Source organism: Pelophylax lessonae, assembly GCF_965119305.1.
Source record: "Pelophylax lessonae genome assembly, chromosome: 5".
Taxonomy (NCBI): Eukaryota; Metazoa; Chordata; class Amphibia; order Anura; family Ranidae; genus Pelophylax; species Pelophylax lessonae.
In genome coordinates this window covers 64793156-64813719 of record NC_138772.1, presented here as the reverse complement: position 1 = coordinate 64813719, position 20564 = coordinate 64793156, and the positions used below count along the sequence as shown (strand labels likewise).

The following is a 20564-nucleotide window of genomic DNA, read 5'->3' as shown; positions in this document are numbered from 1 at the left end:
AATAGATCTGTTCATGTTTTGATATAAAAAGCATTGAAACAAATTATTTTAAAATAAACCTTGGTTTTGTCCATCTGGGAGAAGAGTCCCCAGCTGGGTCTTTTGATCCAATTCACCCTTTTATTTTTATTGTGATTATTTGTTAGGTGGCAGCTCAGTACTTAGAGATTATCTTCTTACATCATTGGCACAGGGTGGAGACTTCTTGTGATTCTCATAGGTTGTTCTTTAGTCCCCAGCTCTGTTTAAACTCTGTCTGGGACTGGGGAAACCCTAGAAAGAAAAAAAAAAAAAAGAGGGCACACCCGCCTAACGCATTACCTTATAGGTGTGAATGAGCACAGATTTCCCCATGCATGGCCTGCTTTTTTGTGTGTCCTTGTGTATTGTGCTTTATTTACATGCATGTTTTATTGTTGTATTTATTGTTGCATCTATCCAATCGGGTGATCCAACACTATAGCCCTGCCCATTGCGGGAGGGACTTGTGTTTTAGGGTCATTTAGGTATGACGATTTAACGATCAGCTGCCCACACTACAAATCCAGCTCTGAGGAAGAGGGAACACCCCTCAAAACGCGTCAGCTTCTTTTTCTATCTATTCCACCACTGTCGCTGAGTAGCAGGCCATTCCAAGTGGAAATCTGGGTTCATTCACACCTATATTTGCTTGAATTGTCGTTTCAATTTGTGAATATGATGTGCATATATTTTTTAATAAAACCATTTTTGCAAAGGTAATGCGCTAGACGGGAGTGCCCTCTTTATTTTTTCTTTCTGGACTACAGTTCGGGTATACCCCTGACCTGCTGAGTGTGGCAGCACAGCCCATGTGGCACTTGTGGTAGTGGACCTTCAGCTTCCATCAGTCACATTACCACCTCTCAAGCACAGGAGCATTAACTTTCCTTTTTCTTCAGTCTCACTGGGGAAGCCCTGTCAGAGCTTCTTCTCCTCTGTCCCAGTGATGGGTGAAGTGGCAGGCAAGGGAAGAACAACATATTAGCAACATGTTGGATTCGCGGTTAGAACCTCTGCTTTGCAGGTCCTTAGTTTGATCCCCAGCCAGGACACTATCTTAACCACTTAAGCCCCGGAAGATTTTACCCCCTTCCTGACCAGGGCCTATTTTGCGATTTGGCACTGCGGGACTTTAACGGACAATTGCGCGGTTGTGCGGCGCTGTACTTTAACGAATTTGGCGTCCTTTTTTTCCCACAAACAGAGCTTTCTTTTGGTGGTATTTGATCACCTGTGCGATTTTTTGATCATGCGCTATAAACAAAAAAAGAGCGACAATTTTTCAAAAATAACAATATTTTTCACATTTTTTTATATGAAATTCCCCCCAAAAAAATGTAAAAATCAAAATTTTTTAACATTTTAGGCCAATTTTTTTTTTTTACCATATGTTTGGTAAAAAAAATCGCAAAAAGCGTATTTTGATTGGTTTGCGCAAAAGTTATTGCGTTTACTAACAAAGGGAAAGATTTTTGTCATTTTTGTTGTTTTTTTTTTTTAGCGCGTAATGGCGGCGATCTGCAATTTTTTTTTTGCGGGACTGCGACATTGGGGCAGACAGATCGGACCCTTGACTGACATTTTTGACACTTTTGGGGTTACCAGTGACATTACTGCAGTAATCAGTGCTATATATATGCACTGTTACTGTAAAAATGACACTGGCAGGGAAGGGGTTAATTTTATTGGAGAGGGAGGGGTTAATGTATGCCTGGTGCTTACTGACGTGTGGGGGGGGAGGTGACTGTGTGACAGAAGGACAGATTGGATGTCCAGCTATGCTGAACACTCCGATCTGTCAGTCCCTGTCACTATGGAGATCCGCCCGCTGTGTTTACACACAGCGGGCGGATCTCCAGACTCGATCCCCGACGATCGGGGCAGAGCAGCGGCAATCGCCGCTGCTCCTCCGCTGGCCCAACTCCCGCTGTGAATGAACACAGCGGGAGCGAGCCTCCGGCGGCACGCGAGCGCCGCCCACAAGGGGCGGAGTCCAGCGACGTAGGTCTACGTCGCTGGACGGGATCGCGGCACTTTGCCGCAGTAGCCTCCATGTGAGCGGAGGTAAAGTGGTTAATGGAGTATGCATGTTCTTCCTGTGCATATGTAGATTTTGGGGTACTTTGGTTTCCTTATCACATACTTCAAGGTTAATTTGTTTCTGTCTACATTGGCCCCAGTATGTGTATGAGTATGTGCATGTGAGATAGGGACTTTAGATTGTAAACTCCTTAAGGGCAGGGACTGATGGGAATGTTCAGTATGTAAATTGTTGGTGCTATATATACTACTGTGTAAAAGTTTTAGGCAGTGTGAAAAAATGCTGTAAATTAAGAACACTTTCAGAAATAGAAGTTTTTGAAAAAATGGAAAGTAAATGAACAGAAGAGAAATCCAAATCAAATCAATATTTGGGGTGACCACCCTTTGCCTTCAAAACAGCATCATTTCTTCTAGGGACACTTGCACACAGTTTTTGAAGGAACTCGTCAGGTAGGTTGTTCCAAACATCTTGGAGATCTAACCACAGATCTTCTTGGTATGTAGGCTGCCTCAGTCTCTTGCTGTGCTCCGCACAGCCATGGAGTATGACCTGTGACATGAAACTGTCTTCCACAACCTCACCTTAGTAGCAGAGTTTGGCTGTTCCTCACCCATTTTTAAGCCTCCTACACAGCTGTTTCTGTTTCAGTTAATGGCTGTGTTTCAACCTACATACGAAATTGATGATCATTAGCCCCTGCTTGGTTTAATTGATTAATCATACACCTGACTCTAATCCTACAACATCCCTGACTTTGTGCAAGTGTACAAAGTGTGCAAGTTTAAGAATTGATGCTGGTATGGAGCCAAAGAGTAGTTACATCAAATATGGATTTATTTTACATTTTTCTTCTCTCTCACTTTGCATCTTGTAAATTGATAAAAATACACAATTAAAATATATATTTTTTTGAAAGCATTCTTACTTTACAGCATTTCTTCACACCTGCCTAAAACTTTTGCACAGTACTGTAAATACCTATAATGAAAATATAATACTGCAGAAGCCATTAAAAGTTATGTTTTCAGGAGCAAATGAATAACAAAATATAAAAATAAATGTCCCTGCAGAGTAACGCCATAACAATTACCAAATTCTAACAATAAATCCTAATCAAATTTAGCTATAAAAATATATAACTCTAACAACAATATCCCTAAAGGATACGTAACCCCTAGCAATAAACTTCTTTTTTTTTTTACCTTTTGCACCTTTTTTTTACCTTTTTAAATGGATACGTAACTCCTAACAATAAACTTCTTTTTTTTTTTTTACCTTTTGCACCTTTTTTTTACCTTTTAAATATTTAGTTCAAAATGTATAGTTAATTCTCTTTGATAGGTGCCAAAAAACCTGTTGATCTTCAACTAATCTAATAAGCTTGTAACATCTTGTAGTGAGCTGGAGTCTTATCAGCCCTGCCCAGATTACCAATGTGAATTACAGAACACCTCCTTCTATGTAATGAAGGGGAAGGGAGGAAGTGTTGTAGTCCAAATCAGGAGCAAGCAGCCTAGGGTGACAATTCTGTTTCTCCACAGATACAGTATAATACATGAGTGTTGTCACCCTAGGAGAAGAAATGTGGTACTGGCAGAGTCTCCAGGTGGAAGTAAAGATTTTTAAAAATCCTAAAAAAAAAACTGTGCTGCCATCACACCTAAGGACTGGTAAGCTGCATTATATTAAAAGAGCATGTATACTTAGGGCTCTTTCACACGGTCCGCCTCCGTAGGCGGATCCGTGCTGCTCAGCGGGGATCGATCCGCGATCCCCGCTGAGCCGGCGGATGACAGCTCCGTCTCCGCTTGCAGTGCGGAGAGGGAGGTGTCACAGCCCCCGCTGCTCTCTATGGGGAATCGGATGAGAGCGGACCGCTTGTCCGCTCTCATCCGATCCCATCCGATCCCCAGGACGGATGGAAAATAGGGTTTCCATCCGTCCGGATTTCACGGACAGGATCGGATGCGGATGGCAGTGGGTGTCAGCGGACACATCACCGCTGACATCCGCTGCTCCATAGGGCTGAATGGGGCATCCGATCAGATCCGCCTAAAAAACTGACAGGCGGATCTGATCGGACCGCCCGTGTGAAAGAGCCCTTAGATTCTCAGCAGCCTATGTCTTCTAACTCCAACACATTGCTGGTCCCCACCTGCTGCAAGCATTCAACAGGGTGTATAGAATGTCTGCATTAGTGGAGACGCAGTAAAGCAATGGAGTTTGAAGACACGAGCCACCCAAAGGAGTTTACAAGTGACTCTAAAGTGACAAGGTCACTCCAGGGTTTGTAAAGGACAATGCATGGTAAATCTTTTATCTTCGAGAATGTTGACTTTTGTAGACATTGCATTCAATATAAATGTGGACTATGGGGATTATTCGCTTAGTTGGAATTCTCTTTTGGTCCTGAAAACCTTGCTTCAGTTCATGTGCCAAAGATTTACGCTTCTTTTTCAGATGGATTCTCTGGCCAGGGTAATTGTTTCCATGGCACAGGTGGTCGGGGCAACAAGCACGCCCAGATGCGCTACAGCTTGAGACTACTGAGAGCCGTGGTATCCATAGGGGATGAAGCTGTAAATCAGGACCTCTGTGATCAGGGAGCAATTAGTCAGCTCTTAGGTAAATCAAATAAAAACTTTTCTTAATGCAACGTAAAACTGCACTGTACTGAAACGACTTAGTGTATCCAGATGAATTGTACCTTGTTTTTTTTTTCAGGACAAATTGGACTTTCATTTGGTGGTAAATGGTTATAGATATTTTCAGATATTTTTTTTTTTTATCCAAAGGAAAACTGGCACAAAATAGTAAAAAAAAAATCATTTTTTTTAAAATATAGCTGTATATTTTTTGCTATTACCATAATAACCTACCACCAAAAAACAACCCAAAATAAATTCTCCTGCTCCTGATCGCAGTGATATTTGTATGTTATTTGCTCTTTGTACTCATAGTACGGCCCAAAACAATAGTGCATATTTTGCTTTTTTTATTCTACCTAAAACACACTGACAAAGCAAGGTCCATAAAGATATGGGTGAGTGAGTTTGGGGTGGAGGAACTTAACTGGCCTGCACAGAGTACTGACCTCAACCCGATAGAACACCTTTGGGATGAATTAGAGCAGAGACTTCAGGCCTTCTCCGCCAATGTCAGTACCTGACCCTACAAATGCGCTTCTGGAAGAATGGTCAAACATTCCCATAGACACACTGCTATACCTTGTGGACAGCCTTCCCAGAAGAGTTGAAGCTGTTATAGCTGCAAAGGGTGGGCCGACTCAATATTGAACCCTATGGACTAAGACTGGGATGCCAATAAAGTTCATGTGCTTGTAAATGCAGGTGTCCCAATACTTTTGACAATATGGTGTAGGTTTTAAAACCAAATTCTGATTCCATCAGATACAAATAAAAGTTTAGGTTTGATTTGAGCTTTAACCGGTTGCCGACCGCCGCACGACTATATACTGCGGCGGTCAGCCCCGGCCAGGCAGAGTGACGTATGGATACGTCACTCGCCTGTCACTGACTTGCGAGCCAATTGCTGGCGGGCGCGCGCCTGCCGCGGCTCGTTCACAGAAAAGTCTGTGTGCGTGTGACCGGCGGACTCGATGTCCGCCGGTCACACTACGATCGCTCCTGTGAAGGGAGAAAGGCGGAGCGGCTTATGTAAACAAGCCGCCCGTCATTCTCCCTGTGTAAAAATGAAGATCAGACGGTTCTACTATGTAGAACCGTTGATCTTTGTTTTTACACCAATAGCAATGTCCCTGCACAGTTAGAAGCACGCCGCTAGGACACACTTAACCCCTCCCTGTCCAATAAAGTTAACCCCTTCCCTGCCAGTGTCATTTTTGCAGTAACAGTGCATATATATAGCACTGATTACTGCAGTAATGTCACTGGTACCCCCAAAAGTGTCAAAAATGTCAGTCAAGGGTCCGATCTGTCCGCCGCAATGTCGCAGTACCGGAAAAAAAATCGCAGATCGCCGCTATTACGCGTTAAAAAAAAACCGCCAAAAATGACAAAAATCTTTCCCTTTGTTAGTAAACGCGATAACTTTTGCGCAAACCAATCAAAATACGCTTTTTGCGATTTTTTTTTTTTACCAAACATATGTAGCATAAAACAAATTGGCCAAAAATGTTAAAAAAATTTGATTGTTACATTTTTTGGGGGGGAATTTCATATAAAAAAATGTGAAAAATATTGTTATTTTTGCAAAATTGTCGCTCTTTTTTTGTTTATAGCGCATGATCAAAAAATCGCAAAGGTGATCAAATACCACCAAAAGAAAGCTCTGTTTGTGGGAAAAAAAGGACGTCAAATTAGTTTAGGTACAGCGTCGCACGACCGCGCAATTGTCCGTTAAAGTCGCGCAGTAAAAAATCGCAAAAAAAACCCCTGGTCTTTTAGCAGCCAAATCCTCCGGGGCTTAAGTGGTTAAAATGTAATTTAATGGGAGCAAAGAAAAATGTAATTCACGGATTTACTGAGAAGCAGATAAATGTTTGCAATAAGCATCTGAGTGAATTTCTTTCCTTTGTTTCTGGTTTCTAATCTGTTCTTTAAAAGCATTAACATAGCGCATCACAAATGCATACCAGTGATAGAGTCCATATTTAAATGAAGCTTAGACATGTATATATATATACACACACACAATATACATGACTCCCTTGCAAATGCATTTTTAAAATACAAAATTTATGTCCTATTTTAAAGTTAACATAGACATTATTATTTAATTCCTTGCATGATTCTGTGGGAATTAACACACAAATGGTGCTCAGACATCCCTGTACGGACAGCTTCCCTCTTAAGGCTGCAATGCATGACAGGCAGTTATTGAGAGACTAATTCCTTGTTTCCACTGAGCGGAGCGGTTCGGTTCGGTACAGTTTGGAAGGGCTAGAATGGTCCGGCCTATTCAGGTGAGCGTTTCCACTGCAAGTCGGACCGCCAGGGGCCATGCGGGGTTTACACCAAACGTGGTGTTTGTTTTATGCTTTCGTTTGACGTGAGCATTGACATTTTCCTGTCCACCAATCAGTGGAATGTATCGTGTGATGCCAGTAGCTCCGCCCTAACCGTACTGTACCATTTCCTATGGCCCTACATCTGAAGGAGGACCAGGAATGGTGCGGTTTGGTTCAGTTGTATGGGCCACTTTCATAATGGAAACACTCAAAATAGCGTACCGTACCGAACCGATCCGCTCAGTGGAAACGAGGCATAAGGGTCATGTAAATATTTCAGATTATGAAGGGTAGGTTGTGTTTATCACAGCAAAAAGGACAATGAGGTGCCACTACCACCAGTAATATTTAACTGGTTGCAGTGGGAACATTCTCCAAATTTCTTTTTCCAGCGAAGGTTTGCATCTGATTTGTTGGTCTGAGGCAAACAAAGAGTTCTACTTTCAGACAATTTGATAAATAAGCATCCTTGCATTAGTGTGGATATATAAGGTAAAGGACTGTATGTGAGGATGACATTTTCTGTTTTTGTCAGGATTACTAAAGAAAAGTTTGGCCGGTTCTAGTGGAAATGATAACTCCATTATGCTGGAAATCCAGTCCGACATCCTCTTCATTCTGTCCTCACTTTGCGAGAATGACACACACAGAAAGGTTTGTGTTGGATCTGTGGACTTCCGAAGTCACAATATCATTTCTCATGCCCAGTAAGATTGACTGTTTGTATGTGTTATCTGCATTATTATATCTCATGTCCTTTAACAATGACCGTCTGTATGTGTGGGCTATGAAATAATTTCTCAAGGCTTGTAAGACCGACTGATTGTATGAATCTGCTATGTTATTCTCATGCCCTGCAGAACTGACCATTTGTATGGGTAAGTAGTGTTATTATTTCCCATGTCCTGCAGGACTGACCATTTGTATGGGTAAGTAGTGGTATTATTTCCCATGTCCTGCAGGACTGACCATTTGTATGGGTAAGTAGTGGTATTATTTCCCATGTCCTGCAGGACTAACCATTTGTATGGGTAAGTAGTGGTATTATTTCCCATGTCCTGCAGGACTAACCATTTGTATGGGTAAGTAGTGGTATTATTTCCCATGTCCTGCAGGACTGACCATTTGTATGGGTAAGTAGTGTTTTATTATTTCCCATATCCTGCAGGACTGGCTGTTTGTATGGGTAAGTTGCATTATCAGTTCTCATGTCCTGCAAGACTGACAGTTTATATGGATCAGTATCAAAAAAACAACCGCTGCTCCTATACTAACCATATGCATTTCTGTGCTTTCTCCACTATATCAGTAAATACATAAATCCAAACATGTTAAATATATGGATTTTATGGTTTGGACTTCTGTATTTATTGATATAGTAGAGAGAGCACAGAAATGTATATGGTTAGTATAGGAGCAGCGCTTGTTTTTTTTTTTTTTTATTGTAACAAAAGGGACCTCGCGCTTATGGATAAATATATAAAAAAATATAAAGTGCTTGTGTGGCAAAATCTAAATAAATATATGCTGCTGCTAACAAAAAAGTGCCTGTGCCTTTAAATAGAAAATACCAAAAAATGTCAGCGCTGCTACAAATACAAATAAAGTGCCAATATTGCTGAATCTTGAAGTGCAATGAAGAGTGCAATCCTCTATAACATTAAATAAATATACTCATATCTGTGCTATAATGTAAATAGCTGCCAATCAATGATCAATATTTAAGTACAGCAAATAAATAAATAAAAGTCCATGTAAAGTGCTCTCAATGCTTTAAGTGCTAGGTAAACGTTGTTTGAGTGCTGCAAACGTGCCATTCGTATGAGACCAGGACCTCTATTTAATCCCAGGCGTATGATCTTCACCTTTCTGGTGAGTGGGGTCACCATAGGGGAGCACCAACTGGAGCACGTTTGCAGCACTCAAACAACGTTTACCTAGCACTTAAAGCACTGAGAGCACTTTACATGGACTTTTATTTATTTATTTGCTGTACTTGAATATTGATCATTGATTGGCAGCTATTTACATTATAGCACAGATATGAGTATATTTATTTAATGTTATAGAGAATTGCACTCTTCACTGCACTTCAAGATTCAGCAATATTGGCACTTTATTTGTATTTGTAGCAGCGCTGACATTTTTTGGTATTTTTCTTTTTTTTTATATTGATCCAATAAAGTTATAGTAACTACATACTACAGCAGCGGCTTCATAGTTCACATCAATTCATTATATCATTTATTATTTGGTTGGCACTGTTAGAATTTAACACATGACCATAGTGTGGGTATATTACCATAATTACATGACAATTTATGTGGTTTACCCATTCTTATATGGTGTGTTCTCATTTCCCATATAAGTAAGCTGTTTTATCATTTCATATCATGCAAGATATCATTCTGCCGCCTCTTTACCTCAACCAATCAGAGAAAGCCTTGTATTCATTCCTCCTGTGAATGGTTGAGCAGCACTCAGCCTGACTCAATTTTGTTCCAGGAACAGGACAGGAAGTCCAGATACCACTGCTGGAACACAGTGCTGTTTATGCAGCATGGACAGCAGTCACATTTCTTAGTAAAGGAAATCGTTTATTTGGGCCAGCTTTGCCCAAACAAACTTTTTAAAGTGGTTGTAAACCCTTACATATACCCAGTGACGTAACTGGCTTCAGGTGATACAGATAGATTAAACAAATTCTCCTACCTACATTGTACCTGTTTATCAGCAGTCTTCTCTTCTCTAAATCCGTTCAAAGTCCAGAATTTATAAAGCTTGTCTGAGCTGTCAGAAAACAGGGGCGGAGAGCTGAGTTCATCTCAGCAGAGCTCAGCGAGAAGAGCCCTGACAGCTGTTTGGAGGTATGGGACACACCCCTCTTCACACAAAAAACAGAGCTGAGGCTGTCGGTCAGCTGGAGATCCCTCCCCTGTCACCATTTTTCTTTGGTGATAGGAAACTTGTCAGAAGTGATTCATGCTGATAGCAGGGGAACGAAGCATCAAACAGAAATTACACTTAGTGCTTTTATGTACACATTATAGAGGGATATGCTTTGTTCATATTTCATGTCTGAGGTTTACAACCTCTTTTAGGGGGACAAACGTTCAAGAAGAGATATGCAACATTCTATTTACAAAAATAGTAGCTAATGACAAATATTAACGGAACTATTGGTTAAAATTATTTAATAACTCTTCAACAGGCTGTTTTTATTTATTTCTGTACAATGTCAAGGTAGAGGGCTGGGCAATAATAATCTCTGAAAAATAACTGCTAATGTTTTAAGCACAAGTGATCATAAGTAACATGCAATCACCTAAGATCATAGTAGTTGCATAAAAAGGTTTCAGAATATTTTGTTAATTATTTCCACAAGGAACATTTGTTGAACTTGTCACAGCACATGCATTTACACAGCTTTACCCAGAAGAGGAATACGCTGCCTGGGGTAGTCATCTTGTCAAATCTTGCTCTTTATCAGGAGTTGTTTGGATCTGAAGGAGTGGATGTGCTCTTACGACTTCTCAAGATGGACCCCTCTAAGTTTTATAGTGGACTTGGTCACAACAAACTACTTTTTTGCACACTAGATTCTGCTTGGTAAGTCTTGCTTAAACTCCTCTGCATACTAGATTGTGTGAGCGAACTATTATTCAGACTTGATTGTGTTTAATATCACTTAGAAAAGAGTTTTTACATTTATTAAAAAAAAAAAAAAAAAAAATGATTTGTGTTGGCTAAGGCAGGCCGTAGACGGTGCAAATTTCTTTCCTGCAACCACGGGTTGCTGAAAAGAAATTCGAAGGACTCCCCCATCAACACAGACAGCACTGATAGTGGAATCCCTCTTGGTGTGCATTTGTCTACTCCCAGGGGGAGCGGGGGGGGGGGGGGGGGGGCGGCGAAAGCTGTCCCCACAGGGAGAAGACAGTGATTGTTGCTAGCAGCTGTATCAGCCGCTAGCGCTAATCGCAAGGGAATCCGGCAGGCTGTTTGTACCCAAGTTGATCGATCGATTAACTTAGCAAATTCAGCCTGCCCACACATGGCTCGAATCTCGGCTGGTTTCTGCTAAACCGGTCGAGATTTGAACTGTCTATGCCGGGCCTAAGTGACTAGCACTCCTACCTTACTGATATTTAAAGCGTAACTTTTATCGCTTTTGGGTTGGGTGAGCTCTTTCCATAATATGCAAGTATTCACATCATACTTGTGCGACAACAGGTTGCACTTACATTTAAACAGTATGACAATAGCATGTACTGAACCTGGAAGCGCCACAGCGACATGCGCTCTACAGGCCGGAAGTGACATCACCAGCTGACCCCACCTAAGCTTCTGAAGACGCCTTGTGGGATAGGCAAAATGCATAAGGTGGGGTCAATGGGTGACGCCGCTTCCAGCCTGTGGAGCGCACGCCGCTGCAGTGCTTCCGGGTTCAGTACATGATATTGTCATACTGTAAGTGCAAACTGTTCTATGCATTATTTTTATTAAAAGTGTAGCCACACTATGGGAGCATCCCGTCGTTTATCCCTTTACATGTTAGAGGCATCAAGCATTTTACTTTTCTGGCAGATCTGTGAAAGAAGCAGAGGAGAGTCCTTATGAGTTTTTATGAGCCTGGGAATACCTGCATTGATGGGGAGTGGGGACAAGGGCCTCTTCCCCACAACCCTGGTCTGTGGTTGTGGGGGTCTGCTGGCAGGGGGCATATTAGAATCTGGAAACCTCCTTTAACAAGGCGGCCCCCAGATCCCGGTTCCCCTATGTGAAAGTATGGGGTGCATAATACCCCTACCCATTCACCAAAAAGCAATAAAAACACACAGTTTTTTGACAATTGCTTTATTAAAAATTAAAAAACAATGTCCCTGGATGTAGATCCATCGTCAATCATGATGCCAATGCCACCGCCGGACACGAAAAAAAAATGCTCCGCTGGTGCTTACCTAAATAGGGAGGGGCGGAGTTACCTGGTGGCTCCGCCCCATGTGATGTTATTGACCCAGCATAGACCCATCTGTACCGTCACACGGGGGCTCCACCCCTTACGTACTTATGAACTGTCGCAGGCAGAGCTTTTTTTTTTATTATTTTTTTTTTTATCATCTGGTGGAGACGGCGGTGGCGGCGGCGTGATTGACGATGGATCTACATCAGGGGAAATTCTTTTACTTCGATTGTGGGGAAGAAGCCCTTGTCCTCATCAGCATGGGGACAAAGTTCTTTGGGGTGGGGGGGGGGGCGAGGGAGCTCTGACCCCCCCCACCCTAAAGCACCTTGTGCTTTAGTATGGTATGGTCCAAGAGCAGGAAGGCCGCTCGCTTGCCCCCCCCCCCCCTTTCCTGACCTGCCGTGCTGCATGCTCGGATAAGAGTCTGGTATGGATTTTAGTGGGGACCTGATATCGTTTTTGTTTTGTTTTTTACATCTTGGCATGGGGTTCCCCTTAAAATCTATTCCAGACCCAAAGAGCCTTGTATAGATTGAGCTGGTACCCCCACGCCGTTTTTTCAACATTTTGGTATTGCCAGCAATGGTATTGTATTGGCAATTTTAAATGCCATTTTTTTTTTTTTTTTACACGGTACAGATGCACCACTTTACAGGCAGACTAAGGGGACCCCCCTAGGCACTGCACTATATTTAAATGATGTTTTTATGTATATTGTTTCACTTTAAGGATCATTAAAATCACTGCTCCTTTAAAAACAATCTTTTTTAAACGTTTTTTTTTTTTTTTGCATTGGTACATGTCCCTCAGGGCAGTACCCAGGCCCCCATACCCTTTTTATGGCCAATAAATTGCATATAAGCCCTCAAAAAAGGGACTGTTCATTTTTAAAATTTGGGTCCCATAGTCTTTAATGGGATTCGCGGTTTGGGTCTGAACGTTTGCGATGTTCGAGAGTTCTAGCGCAAACCAAACCGGGGGTTGTTCGGCCCATTTCTATGGATAAGTTGATGCTTGTATAATATTATCCGTGGTGGATTTAAAGCAGCACTGTGAATTTTGGATATCAAGAATGAGATATGCCTTCTGTGTTCTACATAGGCTTTCTGCCTTCTCCCCATGTTTGTGAAGGATATCCACACAAAGAAATTTGGAAAACTCCATCCAGATAGTGCGCTCTATGGGAATTGAAGCCAGGACAGTAGCACTGCAGATCAAGGGTGCTGATAAATAAAAGTCACAGATGTATGTGTTGTATTTATATTGCCTTTCCTGTTTTTTTATTAGGAGTTGTATTGTAGGATGTTTCACATCAGAGGACTACTTTCTTGAAAAAGAGGGCTTATTTATCATTCTGGATTTATTAGCAGTAAGTATGTAAACCAATCTGCTCCAGCCTCTCATACTTTCAGATATAACCACTGTTAAATTAAAACTGGAAGATATGAAGAAATGTAGCAAGAAATCATTATCTTTCTTTGATTTTTACCATGTGGAAATGTAAATTGACAAATGTTCGGAATAAACAAAATAAGCTGTGCAGAGGCACATTAGACATCCATCCACAAGTATCCAAATAAACTACTAGCATACCAGGGTGATTATTTTGCTTACTCTTCCCATCAATTTCAGAATAGTTTTATTCAGCCTCTTTCTATCCATGTCTTGTGGGACAATAGTCTGGTATTAGTGTTATGATAAATCTTGTTGACTTTTGTAGGAGGCAGCACAAGACAACTGGCAATTAATGAATTGCAACTAATTGCAAAGTCCCACTTCACCATGAAAATTAACTTAAAGAGGTTGTAAACCTTGAGGAAAAAAAAAGGCCAAAAAAAAAACGTAAGACAAAGGCATATTCTGCTATTATGCATCGCATAGTATCTCATTATGAAATGCTTACCTTCGAATGAAGCCCGCCAGCAGCACCCCGCACACTGCTGAGACAGCTGACATCTTTCCTTGTGTTTCTTCTGGGTTCGCAGGCGCTGTAGGTGGCCAGAGCCGCGATGGCGTCACTCCGAACGGCACAGGCTCTGAAGGTCTGGCACATTAAGCTGGACCTTCAGAGCACATGCGCCGTCATCGGCTGCATGCACTCTGAATATCTCCTAAACTGTGCAAGTTTAGGAGATATTCACAGTACCTACAGGTAAGTTTTATTATGGGCTTACCTGTAGGTACAATTCCAAAAAAGGTCTTTACTTCTTCTATAAACCCATAAAAAAAGTCCACTGCATTTGTGAAGAAGGCTTCAGGGCACCCAAGATAGTCCAGCAGGAAGATGTGAGTGCATCTGCATGCACAGTGAGGCAAAAACGTGAGGATGGCCTGGTGTCAAGAAGGGCAGCAAAGAAGCCACTTCTCTCTAGAAAAAACATCAGGGACAGATGGATATTCTGCAAAAGGTACAGGGATTGGACTGCTGAGGACTGGGGTAAAGTAATTTTCTCTGATGAATCCTCTTTCTCATTGTTTGGGGCATCCGGAAAAAACCTTGCCTGGACAAGAAAAGGTGAGCGCTACCATCAGTCCTGTGTCATGCCAACAGTAGAGTATCCTGAGACCATTAATGTGTGGGGTTGCCTCTCAGCCAAGGGAGTGGGCTCACTCACAATTTTGCCTAATAACACAACCATGAATAAAGAATGGTAGAAAAACATCCTCCAAGAGCAACTTCTCCCAACCATCCAAGAACAGTGTTGGTGAGGAACAATGCCTTTTCCAGCATGATGGAGCACCTTGGCATAAGGCAAAAGTGATAACTAAGTGGTTTGGGGAACAAAACATCAACATTTTGGGTCCATGGGCAGGAAACTTCCCAGGCCTTAATTCTATTAAGAACTTGTGGTCAATCCTCAAGAGGCATGTGTACAAAAAAAACCCACAAATTCTGACAAACTCCAAGCAATTATGCAAGGATGGGCTGCCATCAGTCAGGATGTGGCCCAGAAGTTGATTGTTAGCATGCCAGAGCGAATTGCAGAGGTCTTAAAAAGAAGGGTCAATACTGCAAATATTGACTCTTTGCATAAACTTGCATGCAATTGTCAATAAAAGCCTTTGACAGACACGTATGAAATGCTTGTAAATTTACTTCAGTATACCATAGTAACACCTGACAAAAAGATTTAAAAACACTGAAGCAGCAGATTTTGTGAAAATTAATATTTGTGTCATTCTCAAAACTTTTGGCTACGGCTGTACATGTATATCTTACTGTAGCACCATTCATCCCACTTTTTGGTACACTGAGTGCCGATTCACACTGATGTGGTGAGAATCTGATACTTCTTCACACACAGTGCGATTTCTGTTGTGACAGGTGCAATTCCAATGCAAATTAATGCGATTTCTGAGAGGATTTGGCATAGCTGAAGATAAAATTTGCACCGAATCCACGCTAAACTCGCACATTACCCTTTTTTTTTAACCGGACCAAATTTGCACTGCATACAGTGGGTACGGAAAGTATTCAGACCCCCTTAAATTTTTCACTCTTTGTTATATTGCAGCCATTTGCTAAAATCATTTAAGTTCATTCTTCTTCCTCATGAATGTACACATAGCACCCCATACTGACAGAAAAACACAGAATTGTTGACATTGTTGCAGATTTATTAAAAAGGAAAAACTGAAATATCACATGGTCCTAAGTATTCAGACCCTTTGCTCAGTATTTAGTAGAAGCCCCCTTTTGATCTAATACAGCCAGGAGTCTTTTTGGGAAAGATGCAACAAGTCTTTCACACCTGGATTTGGGGATCCTCTGCCATTCCTCCTTGCAGATCCTCTCCAGTTCTGTCAGGTTGGATGGTAAACGTTGGTGGACAGCCATTTTTAGGTCTCTCCAGAGATGCTCAATTGGGTTTAAGTCAGGGCTCTGGCTGGGCCATTCAAGAACAGTCACGGAGTTGTTGTGAAGCCACTCCTTCGTTATTTTAGCTGTGTGCTTAGGGTCATTGTCTTGTTGGAAGGTAAACCTTCGGCCCAGTCTGAGGTCCAGAGCACTCTGGAGAAGGTTTTTGTCCAGGATATCCCTGTACTTGGCCGCATTCATCTTTCCCTCGATTGCAACCAGTCGTCCTGTCCCTGCAGCTGAAAAACACCCCCACAGCATGATGCTGCCACCACCATGCTTCACTGTTGGGACTGTATTGGACAGGTGATGAGCAGTGCCTGTTTTTCTCCACACATACCGCTTAGAATTAAGGCCAAAAAGTTCTATTTTGGTCTCATCAGACCAGAGAATCTTATTTCTCACCATCTTGGAGTCCTTCAGGTGTTTTTTAGCAAACTCCATGCGGGCTTTCATGTGTCTTACACTGAGGAGAGGCTTCCATCGGGCCACTCTGCCATAAAGGCCCGACTGGTGGAGGGCTGCAGTGATGGTTGACTTTCTACAACTTTATCCCATCTCCTGACTGCATCTCTGGAGCTCAGCCACAGTGATCTTTGGATTCTTCTTTACCTCTCTCACCAAGGCTCTTCTCCCCTGATAGCTCAGTTTGGCCGGACGGCCAGCTCTAGGAAGGGTTCTGGTCGTCCCAAACGTCTTCCATTTGAGGATTATGGAGGCCACTGTGCTCTTAGGAACCTTAAGTGCAGCAGAAATCTTTTTGTAACCTTGGCCAGATCTGTGCCTTGCCACAATTCTGTCTCTGAGCTCTTCAGGCAGTTCCTTTGACCTCATGATTCTCATTTGCTCTGACATGCATTGTGATCTGGAAGGTCTTATATAGACAGGTGTGTGGCTTTCCTAATCAAGTCCAATCAGTATAATCAAACACAGCTGGACTCAAATGAAGGTGTAGAACCATCTCAAGGATGATCAGAAGAAATGGAAAGCACCTGAGTTAAATATATGAGTGTCACAGCAAAGGGTCTGAATACTTAGGACCATGTGATATTTCAGTTTTTCTTTTTTAATAAATCTGCAACAATGTCAACAATTCTGTGTTTTTCTGTCAGTATGGGGTGCTATGTGTACATTCATGAGGAAGAAGAATGAACTTAAATGATTTTAGCAAATGGCTGCAATATAACAAAGAGTGAAAAATTTAAGGGGGTCTGAATACTTTCCGTACCCACTGTATATGTGAACAGCCTTTATTGGAAATAATGCTTTTTTTAGATGACATAGCAATCTATGCTTTTTGGATCGCATCTGATCCGCATAGAATTTGCATACGTGTGAACCAAGACTTTACCATGTTTTATTACTCAGGTCATAATATGGGCTACCTAGAATTAAATGAGATAAGGATTTTTATGTACCAGTCATGTTATTTCCAGTTTGATTGACACCACTACACTTCTTTATTTTGTCCTGAAGCTTAATCTGAAGAACATGAACAACCTGTTACTTGGGATACTGGTGGAATTCTGTGATAATCCTAAAACCATTCCACATATTTTAACTTGGAGGGGAAAAGATAATGAAACGGTCCCAAAACTCCTTGTCAGATTGTGGAAGCAGGAAGAAGAGGAGCTGGGAGTAAGGAGAGACAGTTATGGACGTATTATTGGTAAGTACTGATAAACTAGTACTGGTCTTTTGTTTATTGCAGCCAATGCCAACTGTCATATGACCAGTGACAGTTTTAAAATAAAGAATCTGCTGTGGCACTTTTATAATACAATCTTAGATTAAATTGGTTTGGTTGTTTCTGCTGTAGGATTTTCGGTACCAGAGATTTCAACACACAAGCTTTTGTCACCAATAGGTTTTATTGCATTTTGTACCTAAAAGATTAATTTATCACAAATGAAAACAGTACAGTCACTTACTGAACTTTGACCTCAACATTAGGTGGCAGAGTTGCTTAGTGGTAAGCTCTTATGCCTTGCAGCACTGGAGTTTCCATGTTCTCCCCATGTTCATGTTGGTTTCCTCCAGGTACTTTAGTTTCCCCCCCACACTCCACATAGATGCTGGTAGGCTATTTTCCCTTCAGTCTGAATTAGCCCTAGTACTTGTATACAAACTGGCTATGTATATGTGTTATACTTTTTAAATGCCATTTCTATGTCTGAGCAATTAGGGAGGATTAAGGAAAGACCTAGAAACCTACCTTGTAAAAAAAATTGTCCACAAAATCCCATGGAAAAGTTTTTAAAGCATATTAGACATGGTGCCCAGAGTGCTGGTCAACAGAATTGCAAGAATATTGACTGAATAAATATTTACTGAATGTACATACAACCTCAACAAATCCCTTAGTCCTAAACTCTGAATAAAACCCCTGTCTTGAACCTGACCCTTAAAGGAAAAGTACAGCCAAAGCTCATTTGGCTGTACTTCTCCTCCAAATCACAGGAGTTCAGTTCGTTCTGCACTCCTGTGACATGTTTTCAGCAGATAGCGGACATCAGTCGCTGTCGGCTGACGTCACAGAGTCAGTTCAGGCTCGGGGAAGATCACGACCATATAATCATGATCCGCCCACATGCCTAGACCGGCACCTAGCTCAGCCTTTCATCGAGCCGTTGAGAACCTGAGCCAGCTGCTCCAACCCCCTCCACAGCCCAACGCTCCAGTAATCGCTGGAGGGGCATCTCAGACAGCGGTGACTGATAGTGTTTGATCACTTGGTTCTCAGCCTTAGAGCCGGCAGTGGACCAATGCAGCATCCACCTAGGTAAGTGTGATTCTAAAATGTAAAAAAAAATTTCATACTTCTCTTTTAACACTAACCCAAAATCTCATGAAATTTATAAAGAAAAACTTGTGGCGAACATATTATCACGCCATATTACTAAAACTTTGTAATATTAGAAGATGCAAATGTTATACTCGTCATTTACCTGTAAACACCTACAGGCCATAGACCTCTAAAAGCCCTAAGACTGCTGCTGGGTGCCACCACCTTGTATGTGATGTCAGAAAACTCAAAGGAGTCACTCATACACTCTATAGCATTCCCCATCACCCCTCTTCCGGCAGCTATGATAAAGGTTATGCAGGGCGGTGATCGGAGAAGTGAAGGAGATGGGCAAGCATGGACAGTAACCAAACACTCCCAGAAGAGGCGATGGCTATGATGTGCAAGAAAAGGTAGGGGCTGTGCTAGGGAATTGACACTTCCTGGATTAGTCTAATTTTCTAGCAATTTCAAAGACACTTTCAAGTGAATAAGATAATTAATGAAAAGGAGAAACTCTGCAAGCATTTAAAACGCTTGATTTTTCTGTGATTTCACCTGCAGTTGTTTAAATTAGAGACAGGATCTTATTAAGGTGGACATACCAGCTCCTGTAGATGTTAGGGGATGGTTTACTGATACATCACTGCATTGCTCCTCAGTGTCTGCAAGAGCTGCATTAGAACCTCTTCTGTTCACCCCAAATGGATGCGACCTGAGATTGTTGCCTACAGTCCAATTAATGCCTGAGATTGTCCAATGTCTATGTTGTCAGATGCATATACTGTACTAATGTTATTGGATTTTTCTGTATTTACAGATGCACAAAGACCCCTGGTTGGTCAGTTCCAGGAAGAGCAGGAAATTGTGCCAATGCCAGCCAACTGCTTTAGTGTTGCCATCATGGAAGTGGCTGAAAATATCAGAGCCAAAATCTTTTCAGTCTTTTCCAGGCTAGGTAAGAGTCATCACCCCCATGAAACAGCACACAATATATTATGCTGTGTAACCTTTCTTAATCAGGGTTGTAAAACTTTGGGGTTCCTCCAGAGAAGTCAAGGTGTGCACTGGTGGATTGATTTTCTGCCTGAAAATACCTGCATATTTCTGGTCCCAGCGTCACTTAGCAGGAGGCATTATATTGACCAGCAATGTAACAGAGCACAGTGATCTAAAGTGGGGTAAACACTAGTAGAAAATCTTCTGAAAATTCCCGTCCGAGGTAACATCGACGATTTTCGGCTAGTGTGTACACAACTTTCAGCAGCCGATGCCGACATTTTCACAGAAAAAAAATGGAGGGACAAACACCAAAATTTTTATCGTCCGTCCCCAGACGACCAATTTTCGTTTAATGTGTATGCAGTACATCCGTGAAAAATCGGATACGAAAGACCACGCATGATCTGAAGTTGCTGACAACCCAGAAGTCTAGAAACAAATGTCCCAAAAAAAAAAAAAATTGGACGAGAAATTTTGTGAACATTTATGCACTGTCAACTAAAAACGGTTATGAACGCTGAGCAAGAGAGAGGAAAATCGGAGGATATTTCGTCTGATTTCCGTCAAGTGTGTACGGGCCTTTAGCCTGCAGAGTCTATTTAGAACTAACTGATCCATTTCAGATGGTACTCTTCACATATTAAGAAATCAATATTTATTTTACACAATATAATTTGAAAATCTTATCCATTTTAGGTTTTGAAAATTTGCCTGGTTTATCTGCACTGGATTATGTCACACTGAGTGTAATAAGCAGATATCTTGAATTTAAAGTAAGTGGCAGTTTATTCCAGTATTTCTACATTTGTATAAATGGCAAACATTAACTAACAGCCCTTTTGGAAAAAAAATAAAAATAACAGCCCAGCACTCCTCACCTTCACCACAATACCAGCA

At 41.6% G+C, this 20564-nt stretch overlaps 1 protein-coding gene across 1 annotated transcript in view; it reads left to right on the top strand.

Annotated features, from left to right (window-relative positions):
• Positions 1–20564, top strand: part of CFAP69 (cilia and flagella associated protein 69) — a 104559-nt gene that overhangs the window by 73496 nt on the left and 10499 nt on the right. Inside the window, exons 13-19 of the mRNA XM_082259192.1 lie at positions 4526–4690; positions 7591–7709; positions 10546–10664; positions 13309–13390; positions 17357–17549; positions 19486–19623; positions 20364–20440. Of these exons, the coding sequence (XP_082115318.1) occupies positions 4526–4690; positions 7591–7709; positions 10546–10664; positions 13309–13390; positions 17357–17549; positions 19486–19623; positions 20364–20440 (893 nt within the window). The remainder of the gene's footprint in view (positions 1–4525; positions 4691–7590; positions 7710–10545; positions 10665–13308; positions 13391–17356; positions 17550–19485; positions 19624–20363; positions 20441–20564) is intronic.